The sequence below is a fragment of the Mustela nigripes genome, chromosome 6 (assembly GCF_022355385.1).
Source record: "Mustela nigripes isolate SB6536 chromosome 6, MUSNIG.SB6536, whole genome shotgun sequence".
Lineage (NCBI taxonomy): Eukaryota > Metazoa > Chordata > Mammalia > Carnivora > Mustelidae > Mustela > Mustela nigripes.
In genome coordinates this window covers 104,625,438-104,642,636 of record NC_081562.1, presented here as the reverse complement: position 1 = coordinate 104,642,636, position 17,199 = coordinate 104,625,438, and the positions used below count along the sequence as shown (strand labels likewise).

Here is a 17,199-nt window from a genome sequence, read left to right as displayed (position 1 = left end):
TCTCTGCTTCCCTGCTGAGGACCAATCCTTTAAAGTTGGCCCTAAACTTGGCAACTAATGTTAGATATTTTTATCAGTTGATTTCACATGTTCCTTGTCTCTCCCTGCATTAAAACTCTGTGAGTGGCTTTGATCTAAGACCCCATTTCCTTGGTCGTTTATTAAGCTGATTTTACTTAAAATTTATTTTAATGTTGTTGGTTTGCAACGTTTTTAATTTCTGTGTTTTTTGTTTATTTGTTTTGTTTTTCTTTGTGCTTAGATACCGCTACCCATTAGAGGACCTCCCTTCTCTGCTGTATGGTGTGAAGGTCAGGGCACAGTCCTATGACACTTGGGTCAGCCGTGTTACAGAAGCATTATCTGCCAACTTCAACCACAAGAAAGGTTAAGCTTTTGTGTGCATACACATTGAAAGAGGTCTTATTTTGTTTTATGTGCTTTTCCTCCAGTAAGGGAAAATTGTAGGCTTCATATGGGATTTGTAGCTAGTAGGTTGGTTAGTTTTCTATTTGAAAATTTTCTTTTACATAAATAGTTAATATAAAATGGGACAGACAACTAACTTACAGTAGATAACGTATTTTGGGGAGCCATTGTTATCAGTGGACTGCCACTAAAGGTTAGTTAAGAAAGAGGAATTACCTTCCTGGAGAGAAATTGTCTCTAAGGGTTAGGAATGGGCACCTGTTCTTAAGCTTTTATTGCCCCTTGCATTGGTGAGATTTTCACAGCTGCAGTGTTTCCACTAATAGATTGATGACTAACTTGAGAGAGGTTGGTGAGTATTTTTAAATGCCTTTTTATGTCTGTGGTCATAGTATGTAGCTTTGTTTTTACAGATTTGATCGAATTACGAGTAATGCTGGAAGATGCTGAGGATAGGAAATACCCAGAGAATGATCTCTTTAGAAAACTCAGAGATGCTGTGAAGGAAGCTGAGACTTGCGCCTCTGTGGCTCAGCTGCTTCTGAGCAAAAAGCAGAAGCATAGGTAAGACTAAGAAGAGTTCTCCAGTGGTTTCCTGTGCATTTTTTCGTTTTGCTTGTTTGCTTTTCTTTTAGAGTAAAAGCCAAAAGTGTAACTGGCCCCTCCCAATCTATCTTTGACCTCTTGTTGTGGCCATTTCTCTCTCTTCAGTTATGTCCCAATTTTCTCTCCTACTGCTCTCCCTTTTTTCTTGTTCCACTCTTGAGTCCTCTTCCCCTTTGAGCTTTTTAACACCAGGCATGCTTCTGCTTAGCGCCTTTGCACTTTGCTCTTCGAGCCCTCTTCTATCATATCCAAGTGGCTTGTTCCCTCACTTCTTTCAGTTCTTTTTCAGATCGCTGACACATTCTTCTTGAAGAGGCCTTCTCTGACAACGCTTTATAAAACTGCAACCTTCTTATTCTTTTCCTGAGCTCTTTTTCTCTTAGCCCTGTCACGTCCCGATATACTGGTTTATTTATTATCTCCTCCTTTCTTTCCCAGTCCCACTAGACACCTTCTAGACTAGAATGTTGCAGACTTTTTTTTATCCTTTTTCATTGCTCTATTCTTGTGCTTAGAATAGTGTCCTGCAAATACTGGATGTGCAATAAATATTTGTAAATAAATAAATGATACTACATGCTGAAGGCAGGTGGCAGCAAAGACTAACCTTGGTGGATGCTGGAGAGGCTGTATTTTTAAGAAGTGTAGAAGTTAAAAAAAAAAAAGTGTAGAAGTACGCACCCTTGATTTAATGGAATTCACATGTGCTAAATGTTCTGCGGTATTGTTTCATATACATGCCAACACTTTCCTGAATGGGTTTTGCTATGGCCCTTCATGTTGGGTTCTAAATCACTTTGTACATTTTTTATTTACCATTTGATTAGAGAACTTTTCTTTGAAGCATTGATCAGGGAATTTTCACCTGTCATTGGGTCACTAACCCCCTTGGGGAATCTGACAAAAGCATACGGACCCTTTTCTTAGAAAAATGTATATACACATACCATTCCAAATCCGTTTCAGAGGGGTTTATCATCCCCTAGCCAAGTTAAAGGCCCTTGTTCCACATTTTAAGGTTTTTGAGGTAGAAGATTTAATTTTATTAATAAACATAGTATTTTACTCTGAGGAATTTATTGATTGTTTAAAGTGCTCAATACTTGGAAGATTGGAGGAACTGTAACTTGGAGAGTTGAATCTTTGAGTCATTAACTAATGAGGGTAAAAACCTAATTTGGAAGTGATCGCCATTACAGTAGAACCTCTCAAACATTCGTATTCTGGGATTGCTTGGGTGAGAATTCTAGAGAGACTAGAAGCTCCTTTGCTATCAGGTGACTATGGATTTTTCTTACTTATGTCTCAATATTATTTCATATCAGGCAGAGCCCAGATAGTGGGAGAACTCGGACCAAACTGACAGTGGAAGAATTGAAGGCCTTTGTCCAACAACTTTTTAGTCTTCCATGTGTCATCAGCCAAGCTCGACAAGTAAAGGTGGAGTATTACATTCTTTTCTGGGGTAATATCCTTTGTAGTATGGGTTTCTGTTTTGGGTCAACAAAATAGTATGTCTAGACTAGCTTTTTGTTCCGTTTGTCACATAAATGGTGCTGTTTGAAGGTTTTCAGTAGGCAGTAAGAACCCCTGGTTTTGTTCTTAGCCTTTTATTCTCCTTTTCAAGTTCTGGAACCAATGTAGTTAGTTTAGAATTTTTTCCTACATTGATTTTAGATCGGAATCCTCATTTAGCACAGATGTAATTGAGATGCAAGAAAATAGTTAAAAGAACCTGAATGTATCAGTAAGTTACTAGTTCATGAGCTTTTAAAAATGTGAGCTCTGAAATTACTAGGGCCCTGATGGCTTCTTGAATATGTACAGTCTTAAAAAGTATATATCAAATATATTAATCAGCATAGTTAGTAATCCTCTGGTAGTTTGTGGTGGTTTGTGATTTGGCCATGGGCAGGGTATCTAAAATGGTTTTTATCAAGGTTATCAGCTTAGGCGCACCTCGGTGGCTCAGTTGGTTAAGCGTCTGCCTTGGGCAGAGGTCCTAATCCTAGGGTCCTGGAATTGAGCCCTGCATGGGGCTCCCTGCTCATTAGGAAGCCTGCTTCTCACTCTTCCTCTGCCTGCTACTCTCCCTGCTTGTGTGCACTCTCTCTCTGTCAAATAAATAAAATCTTAAAATAAAGGAGGGGGGTATCTGCGCGCAAAATCCAGTATCAGTTGTGTTTCTGCTGTTATTCTATGCCATGGGAGCATTTAGTAGTTGACCACTCTTTCCTTCCTGAGAGAACTTTCTTCTCTGAACATCTGGGACATTATCACACGTTCTGTTTTTCTTCGCTCATTCACAGTTCCTTCTCTTTGGTGTTCTTTGTCATTTGTTTTCTCCTTGGCTTGACTTCTGAGTGTTGGAGTATAATAGGAGTCTCAGCTCTTTTTTTAGATCCTGACATCTTACTTGTTCAGTGACGTCAATATCACCTGTATCTTATTGATCCCCCAGATCACCAACTCTCAATGCTTTTGTTCTCTCCTACGGGCTTGTACATCCAGTTGTGTGCTCTGCTTATCCAGTTGTATCCCTCTGCCTATGACTAAAAGGCATCTTAAAAACCTTTTAGTGAATCAAATCCTTGATTCCTTTATTTCCCTTATAGCCCACATCCAGTCTCTAAACAAGTGTGAATATTCAGAATGTTTCCCAAAGTGAACCATTTGCCATCATCTCCATTGCTTAAACTGTGCTCTGAACTGCTAGATTCTGCCCCTTGGATTACTGTAATAGCCTCTTAACTCATCTCCCTTTTTCTTCTCTGGTCCTTGACAGTTTATTTTTCATTTGGTAGCCAGTGTGATCATGTAAAATGTAAATCAAATCATATCACTTCTCTGTGGTTAAAATTCTCCAGTGCTTCCCCAAAACCATTAGAATGAAATCTAAACTCCTATATGGCATTATGTAATCTGACCTCTGTTTATTTTTAAACTGCATTTTTCCCCTTTGCTTCCCATCATCCACTTTAGAGCAGGACGTTCCTCTGTGAAAGGTTGTGTGGTTATTATCCGCCCAGCCTGAACTGCTCTTCCTCCTAAGGTCCTCTAGCTCCTCATTTTAGTGTCAGTTCATCTCTTTCCTGTGACCACCGTTGCAAAGTAATATGCCCGCCTCTCTGGTCATTCTTTATTGTGTTGCCCTGTTTTATTTTCACAGCACTTAAAATTAACTGAAACATTTTCTATTCAGTGTCTGGCTGTGTATATGTTCCTTGAAGACAAGGACTTCCGTTTGTTTCAATGCTGTGTGCTTAGAACAGTGGCTGCATTGTAGTCCGCAGTCATTAAATATTGTTTGAATGAATTAATCATATTTTAAAAGTAAATGTGTAAGTAATTACAGAGAAGCATAATTATGTTCTTAACTAGTATATCTGGTGCTATAGTGGTGAGATTATTGGATTAGAATTATTAGTCTAGAATTTGATATTTTGCCTGAACTTATATCTATTCCATACTCATTTTGTATCTTTTAAATTTGTTTTTTATTTTTATTTTTTTGACTTTATCAGAATCTCCTGGATGATGTGGAAGAGTTTCATGAACGTGCTCAAGAGGCCATGATGGATGAAACCCCGGATTCTTCCAAACTTCAGATGTTGATAGACATGGGCTCTAGTCTCTATGTGGAGCTACCTGAATTAGCCCGACTAAAGCAAGAACTACAGCAGGCTCGATGGTTGGATGAAGTAAGACTGACCCTGTCAGATCCACAACAGGTCACTTTGGATGTCATGAAAAAACTGATAGACTCTGGGGTGGGGTTGGCCCCCCACCATGCCGTGGAGAAGGCAATGGCTGAACTACAGGAGCTCCTTACAGTCTCTGAGCGATGGGAAGAAAAGGCTAAGGTCTGCCTACAGGCAAGGTGAACACATATATTGGTGACTGTTGCCTCTTTAATAACTAATGGTAGAACTGAAGGATGAATTTAAGTATCTGTTTCATTAAATATTTAGTTAGATGTTTTATGCCTTCCCTGACCAGTCACTAAATTATCAAATAAGTCTGCATATAAACAGTTTCAAATATTGTGTGCATGTTCCTGCAGAGTACTTTGCTAAGTAGTTTAAGTGAAACAAAGTAGTATTTTGTTTAGAACCTTCTCATTACCTATACTATAGTTCAGAGCTAAGAAATATAATGCTCACTGCAATATGTTATTGTTAACTGAGAGGTACAGAAAAATGCTATAGGAATTCAGAGGAGGAGAGGTCATTTTTAGCTCTAGTGGTCAGGAGAGAAGCTTGAGAGAAAATAAAGAACTTAGGTAAAGCTTTGAAGCACGAGTGGGATTGAATGGAAGGAGAGTAAGAAAGATCCAACTAATAAGTTTAAAGAATACTTAGGGTGTGTTAGGTGACAGAAGTTAAATGGGCTTTGTTTGAGTAAGGATTTATGTAGGAAAGTAGTGGGAAAGGGGAAGCAAGAAAGACAGGAGACCATTACACAGTTGCATTAGCATTGGTACCCTCATTGGATTTGCAAGATTTCAGTAAACCATTCACCGTACTTGATTGTATATCAGCTAATTAGACTGTAATGTTCTTTATGAAAGTATTTCTTCAGCTAAAATTAAGACCTATAATTTCTTTTGTGAGGATGAGAAACCTGGCATACTTAAAGCCCATAGTTACTAAATAACACAACTTTTCCTGTCAACTGCAACAAAAATAAGTGGCTGGCAAAGTACTTAAGTACACGAAGACTCCGGAATGAAGTGGAAAAGGCTTTAAATTTGAGCTATGTTGGGACACCTGGGTAGCTCATTCGGTAAACCATCTGCCTTTGGCTCAGGTTGTGATCCCAGGGTCCTGGATTGAGTTCTACATTGGGCTCCCTGCTCAACGGGAAGTCTCCTTCTCCCTTTGCCTGCTGCCCTCGCTCGAGCTTGCTCTCTCTCTCTTGCTCTCTCTGGCAAATAAAATCTTTAAAAAAAAAAAAAAAGTCCATTGTAAGACCTCGAGAGAGATGATAAATAAAGAAATAGATTTGAGCTGTGTTATATAACAAATACAGTTCTGTTTAACCGAGAAAAGGCTGGATATATTTTTGCTGGATATTTTGCTGTCTAGTTGTCATGGGGAATACATACTAAAATGTATCTATAGCTTTTCCTGTTTGAAACCTTCAAATTATTCATGGCAGTTCCAGGAGCATAGTAAATGGGAAAAGCTAAATAACTGGAATGCAAAACCTGTTTTGATACACCTGATGCAACTTAGATTAGTCTACAGAATGAGATTTTGTTGGTAGTAGTATTTGAAGACTTTTTTCCTCTCATTTTCCACATTTACCAGTCACTAAGTTTTAAGGAGCTCACCTGTAAAATGTCTCTCGAATCTGTCTTCCTCAACTCCATTGTCACTGACCTAAGTGTGGGGTTCTTGTATTTTCCCTTAATCTTTGCAATTCAGTATTTATGGAGTACCTACTACATGCCAAGTACTATTTCTTTTTTCTTTTTTTTTTTAAGATTTTTATTTATTTATTTGACAGAGATCACAAGTAGGCAGAGAGGCAGGCAGAGAGAGAGGAGGAAGCAGGCTCCCTGCAGACTCTGAGAGCCCGATGTGGGGCTCGATCCCAGGACCCTGGGATCATGACCCGAGCTGAAGGCAGAGGCTTTAACCCACTGAGCCACCCAGGCGTCCCCCCCAAGTACTATTTTTAAGTGCCGTAGAGATAGTAGGGGAAAAGACCCACAAAGTCCCTGCTGTACAAGAGAGCCAACATTCTAGTGGGGAGAGACAGGTGAAAAGTGAGTGAATGAATGTTTGAATGAACTTCAGATAATTAGTGTCATGAAGAAAATAAAATTAGTAAGAAAATAGAGGAAGAGGGCTTGGTGGGGATAGTGGGAAGTGGAATCTTCTTTGTTTTCTAACTTCTGTTGAAGTTAGATTTCTGAAACACATCTACGTCACTTCTGGGGATCCTTCCATCACCTGCCAAGTCAGTTTAGGTCCCCCTGCTATTATTATATTTTGATAGATGTATTCTTGGCCTTTTGGATTGGTTAACTTCTGACCGCTGTTTTCTCAATATCCTGCTCCTCTGCTTTTGGCCTTCTCTCCCTGCCTCTTGAATAATGTCATTCCTCAAAATTCTGGCCTAGACCACTTCTTTTTTCACTCTGTACATCTCCCTGGAAATTTCTTCTTATTTTCTGGCTCAATTGGCCCTCTGTATGCTAGTTAACTCCAAATTCTTATCTATAGCACTGATATTTTTCGTAGATACTGTCTGCCTATTTGGTAATTCCATTGGATGTCTTGTTGGTACCTCAGATTCCACATATCCAAAATTGGATTCATTAACTCTTTCCCATCATCTTGTCCTTTGTTCCTTTTTCCTTTGAATTAAACCATTGTTTTTTCTCCTTTAAACAAGCTTTGGAAATTACCTTTGACCTTTCCATTTCCATACCCTCAACCTTAGTTAACTACCAAGTCACATTGATTATATTTCCTTGATGTTTTTCACTTTCATTCTTCTTTGGGGTACTGTCATAGCTGGCCTAGATCATAGCCACAGGCTCTGGGACCTCACCCTGCTCTCATCATTCTCTGCACTGCAACTAGTATTTTCTTAAAAGACAGCTGTAGTTTTTTTCACTCCTTTGCTTAGAGCCCTTCACTGTTTCCTATTCCCCTGGGGATGACATTTAGAGTCCTTCATCTAATTCATAAGGCCATCTTGTAATCTAGCCCTTTGCTTAAGCCTCATCCCTTGCTAGTCTTCCTTTGCATTCTGTGTTTCAAGTGTCATGATCACCCTGTTTTCCTCAGACATGCCATGTTCTTTCTTGTCTCTGGGCCTTTGCATGTGCTCATTTTCTCCTCTGGAACACTCTTCCCTTCTCCCCATCCCCTGTGGTATACACTTACCCAGCCTCTGGTCCCAGCTTTCCTGACTCACTCCTATTCAGAAAGGCTAAGAAAGCTTAGGCGTCACTTCTGGGAATCCTTCCATCTCCTGCCAAGTCAGTTTAGGTCCCCCTGCTATTATATTTTGATAGCATCTTAACAGTGCTATGAATAATCCCCCTCTAACACCACAAGATTAAAATGTTTAATGAGGCAAGGGCTCTGTCACTCTGTCACTCCTGTGTATTAATAGTCTCTAGGAACTAGCACCGTGCCTAGCACGTGGTAGGATTCATGGATAATGAAACTGTTCCCACCCTCGGTAGCTTCCTATTGCTTCCATGGTGAAATTTATGGCTCTCAAAATCTCTTACATCTTTCTTTCCTGTCAAAATTCCCCTACTTCTTGCTCTTACTCCTGCTCCTACCTCACTCCCGTCCTCACACTGGACTACTAACTTTTTTTTTTTTTAAGATTTTAGTTTTTAAATTAAAAAAATATATAATCTCTACCCCCCCCCCCAAGTGGTACTTGAACTCATGACCCTGAGATCAAGAGCTACATGCTGTACCCACTAAGCCAGCCAGGTGCTCCTGGACCTCTAACTAATTTTTAAACATTTCTTCATGTCTTTGTTCATTATATTCCTGGGGTTTTTTTTTTTCCTTTAACCTTTCACTTGAGAAAATCACACTTCTTTTTTAAGCTTTGGCTCAAAGCCTTTCTCAGCTCCTCTAAGCAGAATTAATCACAACTTCCCATAGTGGTGAGCCTAAAATGATTTGCTCTTTGTCCCCAGTACAAGTTTAATTCTTACCTTGTATTCTGATTCACTGAGGATAAGGTCTATTTTATTCATCTTTTAACTAGGTGATATTGAATGTGGTTGAATTAATTCCTGGACTTAGAGACTATTCCTGGACTCCTAGACTATTGCTTTCCACACTGCTGTCTGACACGCATCTCTGACAATTTCAGATATTGTGGAGAACTAACATAGATGCAATTTAGTGTAGTGAAAAGAGCAAGGTATCTGAGACTCATTCTGAATCAGTGTTTGAGCTGTGCCATTCACCGTATTAAATGGTTTTAGGAAAAGAAATAATTTTTGAGTTAAGGTTTTCTTATTTGTAAATTGGAAATTAAAGTAATAGCTGCTTTGCCTCCCTTATAGGATTGTGGTAAGAACTAAATGAAATCATATATATGAAATTTCTCTGCATGTTCTAATTTAAATGTTGGTAGTGTTTTGACTTTTCCTTATGCATCTGCCCTGTCTTTGTGGTTTTTTTAAGACCACGGCACAGTGTGGCAAGTTTAGAAAGCATAGTTAATGAAGCCAAAAACATTCCAGCCTTTCTACCCAATGTATTGTCCCTGAAAGAAGCATTACAAAAAGCTCGAGAATGGACAGCTAAAGTGGAAGCTCTTCAGGTAAGGAGCCTCTTGAATTATCCTACAATTTTGGTAATGCTATCTCACAGATGAATCCTTTAAGCCTTTAATTCTTTAAAATAGAATAACCATAATAAAATAATGGTACTTAAAATTCAGTTGTTCTTCCATCTGATTCTGTCATTCAGAATAAATATTACCTATTTAAATGTTACTTCTCTGGACTCCCTGCTATGAAAGATGGCGGAATTAGCTATTTATTTAACTCCTAGCAATAGGGAGTTTATTCCCTGCTGTGTTCTTTGAATCTTTGCCATGTGTGCAAATAAATTTTAAAATAGGCAGAAAAAAGAAAATGAAATTAAAATTTACCGAACACCATAACACTTATAATAGATATTATTCTAGTTGTTTGGGAGTGGAAATGTGAGGGAAGGATGTAAAGATAGTACGCTGGCACTCAGAAAGACATGTATTACATATTTTAATTTAAAACAATATATAACATACCTCCTGAATTATAAAAACCTTGCAGCATTTCATTATTGAGTATGTATATACTTTTCTTTTGTATGTACTCTATTGTAGAACTATATCCAAAGAAAAGGAAACCAACTCTTTGCTGTCCCAAGAAAGAACATACTCTAGGTGTCAAGTTCTAATGACTTTTGTTTTAGTTTATTTTCAGTTAACTCTTTCTGGGAGCTTCTTAGATGTGCTCTTTCTATACTATTGTTAAAATTATCTGTATTTTCCAAACTAAGGATTGCTGGAGGGGAAATGGGTGGATAGGGAGATAGGCTAAATGGATGATGGACATTAAGGAGGGCATGGGTTGTGGTGGGCACTGGGTGTTCTCTGTAAGTGATGAATCACTAAATTCTACTCCTGAAACCAGTACTATATTATATGTTAACTAACTTGACTTTAAGAAATATTGGAAGAAAAAAAATTATCTCTGTTTTCATCAGGACAGCTCCTCTGTTTCATCTTTTTTTTTTTTTTAAGATTTTTTCATTTATTTGACAGAGATCACAAGTAGGCAGAGAGGCAGGCGGGGGGAAGTAGGCTCCCTGCTTAGCAGAGAGCCCGATGCAGGGCTCGATCCCAGGACCCCAAGATCATGACCTGAGCCTAAGGCAGAGGCTTGACCCACTGAGCCACTTAGGCACCCCATTCTCTGTTTCATCTTTAACCCATTTCAGGAGGTTGGTTGTCCTCAAATATTTGATTACCCTTAGTTGGCTGTTAATTTATGACTATAGGACCAAGTCTACAAGATGGCTATCTTGTGTTTCCTCTGTAATTTTGAAGGACTTGTCCTCCGCCAAGCCCTCCTTTCATTGGGAAGACTTGACTCATAGGATCTAAGTAAGTGGACAACTTCTGTTGACAGGCATACTCTAAGATACAGAGCTTGGGAACAGGCTAAGTCAAGCCTTAGCCAGAAGGTCTTTCGTAGTCAAATGGCTATAGTTGGGTACAAGAAGGGATAGCAGTAAACATGGTATTTCTCAGTTGTACCTATTTGAGCTTTCTTTTCTCTTTCATATACCTGTCTGTTCTTTAATCCTAGTACCACAGTGATTTAATTATGCCATTGTAATATCACTCAGGGCTAGAACCTTCCCATTATTATTACTGAAGATTCACTTAAGTTGGGGTGCCTGGTTGGCTCAGTTGGTGGAGCATGTGACTCTTGATCTTGGGATTGTGAGTTCAAGCCCCACACTGGGTGTGGAGCCTACTTTAAAAAAAAAAAAATCACTTAAGTTTTTTGTCTGTTTTTCCAAATATTCCAGTATAACTTTCAAAATGAATTTATAGGCAGATGAATCAGTTAACATAGGAAATAACCTTTTATTGCAATGTCTGTTTATAGCATGTAACTATGCCTTTCCCTCATTCAGAGCTTCTTAATAACAATGAATGTTAAGGGCATGTATACAGTTTCTTAGACTATGTGTCTGTCTGCCTGGAGATTCATCCAGTCTAAGGTATTACTCTGAATTACTGCCTGTTGGCTGCCAACCCACTGCAGGTGTTCTTGCCAAATCCCTGAAATGGATTACTTGTTAACCCTCTCACCTCTTTATAATGATTTCTTTAGTGAACTTAAAGCAGTAATAGTTTGAAAAACAGTAATTTCATTATATGTAAATATTAAACCATTGTGACTTAGGCAAATATCTGTTCTCATCTGTATTTATATAACATAAAATGGAGGTGGCTATCAGCACCAAAATATTGCTCTGTAGTCATTGGGAAAGTTTGAAAGCCTTTGAAATAGGAGAAATTATGGGTGTTCTTTTAGTGGAGTACTGGAAGTTTTCTGGAGAACTCTCCAGGATCATCTTACTCTATGAGTGCATGCTGTGGATTTTTTTTGACCAGGCTATTTTACAACTTTGCAGTTATTAAAATTTAGAGTACTACAAATGAATTGTGTCCATAGAAAGACAGTTAAATTCATAATGAAACAGTTGATTTCTCCATGGTAGAGAAGATGAATTGTCCTATATGATATTAAGTATGTTTCCATCTGTTAGCAAATTTCCTGATTGTATTTATAAATGTCTTTTTTTTTTTTTTAAGATTTATTTATTTATTTTAGAGAGAGAGTGTGTGTGAATGGGGGAGGGTCACAGGAGGAGAGAGGAAGCAGACTTCCTGCGGAGCAGGGAGCTGGACATGGAGCCTGATCTCTTCAACTCATGACCTGAGTTGAAACCAAGTGTCAGATGCTCAACCAGTGGAGCCACCCAGATGCCCCTGTGTCTGTTCTTTAGATTATCTTTTGAACTGATTTTTTACATCTTGACTGGCTCCCTCGTTGATTAATAAAAATCTTTGACAGAATGAATTTTCAGACTTTTAAAAAAGTACATTGGAAGCTCTATTAGTTCAAGAAATAGAACTAGGTTTAAAGAACAACATTTAATAAAAAAACTCAATGCTAAATTCTTTGTAAGATCTTCTGACCAATATCACTAGACTCCATAAGAAAGTGCAAGTCATGTGAGAATGCACTTTTGTGTTTCAGAGTGGCAGCAACTATGCTTACTTAGAGCAGCTGGAGAGCTTATCTGCTAAAGGGCGACCTATCCCTGTGCGTTTGGACGCGTTACCCCAGGTAGAATCACAAGTGGCAGCTGCACGGGCATGGAGAGAACGGACTGGGAGGACCTTCCTTAAGAAGAATTCTAGCCATACCCTGTTGCAGGTAAAGAACAGTTAGTAATTTAATACCCTTAGGTAGGAGTTTCATTGGTGAAGATTATTTTCAATTTATCTGGTCATGGTTTTATAAGTGATTCTTATTAAGTGATACCAAATGTTGACTGGAAATCTGTTGCCTTACACAGATTTATCCACAGTTCATCTTGTACTGCATCCAGAAAAAGGAATCAGCCTGGATCTTATCTCTGTTACTAATGGATTCTGTCCTTGAAATATCTTACATGTGTTACCCTTTTCATCTTGAGCAGTTGAAACGCCCTAGTAGTTAAAGAGCATAGGCTTTGGAGTAAGGTACTTCATGTTGAGGACTGGCTCTCTAATTGCTAACCCTGTGTCCTTGGGCAAGTTGTTTCCTCTCCGAGCCTTCGTTCCCCAGTTTGTAAAATACAGGTGATACACCTACAAAAGAAGGTGGTTGTGAGGATTGCATTAGGTGTGTGTAGAAGGTACATAAGAAGGTGCCTAGGACAAGATGAGTGGTCAGTAAATGGTTCCTTTTTATTATTTTCAGTTTTAAGATTTTTTTTTTAAAGATTTTATTTATTTATTTGACAGCGAGAGATCACAAGTAGGCAGGCAGAGAGAGGAGGAAGCAGGCTCCCCGCTGAGCAGAGAGCCCAATGCAGGACTCGATCCCAGGACCCCGAGATCATGACCTGAGCTGAAGGCAGAGGCTTAACCCACTGAGCCACCCAGGCGCCGCCCCAGTTTTAAGATTTTTTTAAAAGCCAGGACTCAGTGTTTGGTTTTATTTTTGTAGGTGCTGAGTCCCCGGACTGACATTGGTATATATGGGAGTGGTAAAAACAGGAGGAAAAAAGTAAAAGAACTAATAGAAAAAGAAAAAGAAAAGGATCTGGACCTTGAGCCTCTGAGTGATCTGGAGGAAGGATTGGAGGAAACCAGAGATACAGCTATGGTGGTAAGAAATTATGTAATGCATTCTGAGTCTGCATCGTGAATATAGAATTCTATAAAGCTATTAGATTCGCTGGTTTTATGTTCTTAACTATTTTTACTTTTATCTTTGGCTTTATAGTAAAATATTTCATTTTTATAGATTTATAATCCAAGTTTATTAGTCTGCTCATCCCTGTGAAACTGTCTTTTCCATATCTCTATTCTTTTTTACTATTTTAATAGTCTAATATTCCATCAGATTGTCCATAATTTATTGAACACTTCTCTGATACATCAAATACTTTATTACTCTTTGCTATTATGGATAATATAAAGTGAAAATTCTTTATAAAGTCTTTTCCTTTTTTCAAATTATTTTCTTTTTTTTTTTTTTTTTTTTTTTTTTATAATTTTTTTTTTTATTTGACAGAGAGAGATCACAAGTAGGCAGAGAGGCAGGCAGAGAGAGAGGAGGAAGCAGGCACCCTGCTGAGCAGAGAGCCTGATGTGGGACTCGATCCCAGGACCCTGAGATCATGACCTGAGCTGAAGGCAGCGGCTTAACCCACTGAGCCACCCAGGCGCCCCTCAAATTATTTTCTTATACTTGGCTCTTAGGAATGTGGTTACCGGGTTAGAATTTAATAGCATTTTATGACATTTATTTTTTTTTTTTTTTTTTAAAGATTTTATTTATTTATTTGACAGAGAGAAATTACAAGTACACTGAGAGGCAGGCAGAGAGAGAGAGAAGGAAGCAGGCTCCCTGCTGAGCAGAGAGCCCGATGCGGGACTCGATCCCAGGACCCTGAGATCATGACCTGAGCCGAAGGCAGCGGCCTAACCCACTGAGCCACCCAGGCGCCCACATTTTATGACATTTAATACTGTGCTTTTAAAAGGAATTATATCCATTTAATGACACTAGCTGCTATTTAAAATATCTCCCTTCTCTTAGTCTCATTCACAGTGTAGTGGATGCTCAAGAAAATACTTGTAACTAAGTAGAATGATGGGTGTTTTTGGAGAGGAGGAGGAATGTGTGAAGATGACTAGGAGCCTGAGGATATAAAGAGAAATAAAAAATGAGTTTGGGCCTATTTAACAGTAGGGAATTACATACATTAAGTTACTTGATATGATGTTTCTGCCTACATATGATCCTGTGTTTTGGGTTTTTTTTTTTTTTTTAAGATGTATTTATTTGAGTGAGAGAGCGCATGAGCAGGGGGAGGGACAGAGGGAGAGAGTGCAGGGAAGCAGACTCTCCCGCATAGCAGGGAACCTGATGTGATGTTCGATTCCTGGACCCCAAGACCACAACCTGAGCTGAAACCAAGAGCTGGATGCTAAATTGACTTAGCTACCCAGGCACCCTCAAATGATCCTGTTTTGAGGCCAGTGGAAATGATTTATTAGGGAGCCTGCCTATCAAGTCAGTCCTGTCAGATGAATAGAACTGGAAATTATTTCAAAATTGTTTCAGTGCTATCAGTTTAAAAAAGAAAATGCATTGGCAGTGTTCATGACAATTAAATTTTGTTTACTTTCACTTATTTTTTTAAATGAATTACATAAAACCTTGTTATATTTGGCCATCAGACTTTGTTATTCTACTTCTGCATGAATTGGAGAAGCTATTGAGAAAGAAATAAAAATTGATTTGTGTAGAAGTCATCCCCTGAGAAGAAATTACAAGGGGATGAGAAGTAATATTTATTGGGTGTTAACCTTGTGCGAGGCACCAAGTTAGGCACTTTCATGTGTTACCTTATTTAATCCTCAAAAAAACAAAATGGGGTTGGTTGGTATCCTCATGTTTCAGAAAACTGAAATTTGGAAAACTTGTGCCCCAGACCAACCATCTGTAAGTACAAGAGCCAGGCTTTGTGCTTAGGTTGCTTAACTCTAACGCAGATTATCTTTGTACTTTACCCTACAGAAGAGTTCTAGGTACTCTACTGATAGAAATTGCCAAATATGGCAGCACTTTGCCCATTTCACAGATGAGGAATGTTTGCACCCAAATTACAGGAAATGATTGATAAATGCCTGTTTGTTAAAGACAGTGCTTGTCATAATGAAGGCACAGTGTGGAGATGATCTCTCAGCTCTGATTTGGCATTTTTGCACTATTTTTCAATGACTCTTAAATGTTTGTTGTGTACAGGTGGCAGTTTTCAAAGAACGGGAGCAAAAAGAGATTGAAGCCATGCATTCCCTCAGAGCAGCCAACCTAGCCAAGATGACAATGGTGGACCGTATAGAAGAAGTAAAATTTTGCATTTGCCGCAAGACAGCCAGTGGGTTTATGCTACAGTGTGAGCTCTGCAAAGACTGGTTCCATAACAGCTGTGTTCCCCTTCCTAAATCAGGTTCCCAGAAAAAAGGGTCTAGCTGGCAGGCTAAAGAAGTAAAATTCCTTTGCCCTCTTTGTATGCGGTCTCGAAGGCCGAGGTTAGAGACTATTCTTTCACTCCTGGTATCTCTTCAGAAGCTGCCTGTACGTTTGCCTGAAGGAGAGGCCCTGCAGTGTTTGACAGAACGAGCTATGAGTTGGCAAGATAGAGCACGGCAGGCCCTAGCCACAGATGAACTGTCCTCTGCCCTAGCCAAACTGTCTGTGTTGAGCCAGCGCATGGTGGAGCAGGCAGCTCGAGAAAAGACTGAAAAGATCATCAGTGCAGAACTCCAAAAAGCAGCTGCTAATCCAGACTTACAGGCAAGTTTAGGGTTTTCTTTCTTTTTTTTATTTCATGAGATTATGTGTATAAATTGTAAATCAAATATATTTTACCAGCTGACTAGGAAAACAGTAAGTTGCCAGCAGCTATGTTATCCATAACATCTTTCTTGTATATGCCTATAGAATTTTCTTTGGGTATATACCTGGTCATTTTAGTGAACCATTAACCTGGAAATATCATTGAGACAGACCTTGGCATCATAACCAAATAATTTGATGTGTACTAACTGTTGAATTCTGTTGGTCTTACATTTAGGTGTTCTTAAGTGCACATTAATTACCCCTGTTTATTTAGTTTTTCCCTCTGTTCATGTTGGAATTGTTTGTTGTTTAGGGACACTTACCTAGTTTCCAGCAGTCTGCTTTTAACCGGGTGGTGAGCAGTGTATCTTCTTCCCCTCGACAAACAATGGACTATGATGATGAAGAAACAGATTCTGATGAAGATATCCGGGAGACATATGGCTATGACATGAAGGTAATTAATGGACAGGCATACCTGATCACTGGGCTTGTTAAAACTACTGAACACTAATGTTTGAAGCCTGAAAGTAAAAGAGGAAGCTAGTCTATTTATCCTGCCTTTGTGGTGATAGCATTTTTTTCTAAGCCCCCCAGAATACAGACTGATAAAACAATTTTTTTAAAGGATGGAGTTTTTTTTAAAAAATCGGTGTTTATTTTCTTTACCTTGTAACTCCTTGTGGCCTAAAGGGACTAGAAAAATCATGCATTTAACATGGACGGGACTGGAAGAGATTACGCTGAGTGAAATAGGTCAAGCAGAGAGAGTCAATTATCATATGGTTTCACTTACTTGTGGAGCATAACAAATAGCATGGAGGACAAGGGGAGATGGAGAGGAGAAGGGAGTTGAGGGAAGTTGGAAGGGGAGGTGAACCATGAGAGACTGTGGACTCTGAAAAACAGTCTGAGAGTTTTGAAGGGGTGGGGGGTGGGAAGTTGGGGGAACCAGGTGGTGGGTGTTGGAGAGGGCACGG

At 39.0% G+C, this 17,199-nt stretch overlaps 1 protein-coding gene across 2 annotated transcripts in view; it reads left to right on the top strand.

The window, feature by feature from the left end:
* The window catches only part of KDM5A (lysine demethylase 5A), a 99,215-nt gene that overhangs the window by 59,816 nt on the left and 22,200 nt on the right, over positions 1-17,199 (top strand). For both annotated transcript variants that reach the window (XM_059403850.1, XM_059403849.1), the window contains exons 16-24: positions 263-387; positions 843-993; positions 2,361-2,475; positions 4,560-4,915; positions 9,213-9,351; positions 12,356-12,535; positions 13,313-13,474; positions 15,623-16,174; positions 16,533-16,676. In XM_059403850.1, the coding sequence (XP_059259833.1) occupies positions 263-387; positions 843-993; positions 2,361-2,475; positions 4,560-4,915; positions 9,213-9,351; positions 12,356-12,535; positions 13,313-13,474; positions 15,623-16,174; positions 16,533-16,676 (1,924 nt within the window). The remainder of the gene's footprint in view (positions 1-262; positions 388-842; positions 994-2,360; positions 2,476-4,559; positions 4,916-9,212; positions 9,352-12,355; positions 12,536-13,312; positions 13,475-15,622; positions 16,175-16,532; positions 16,677-17,199) is intronic.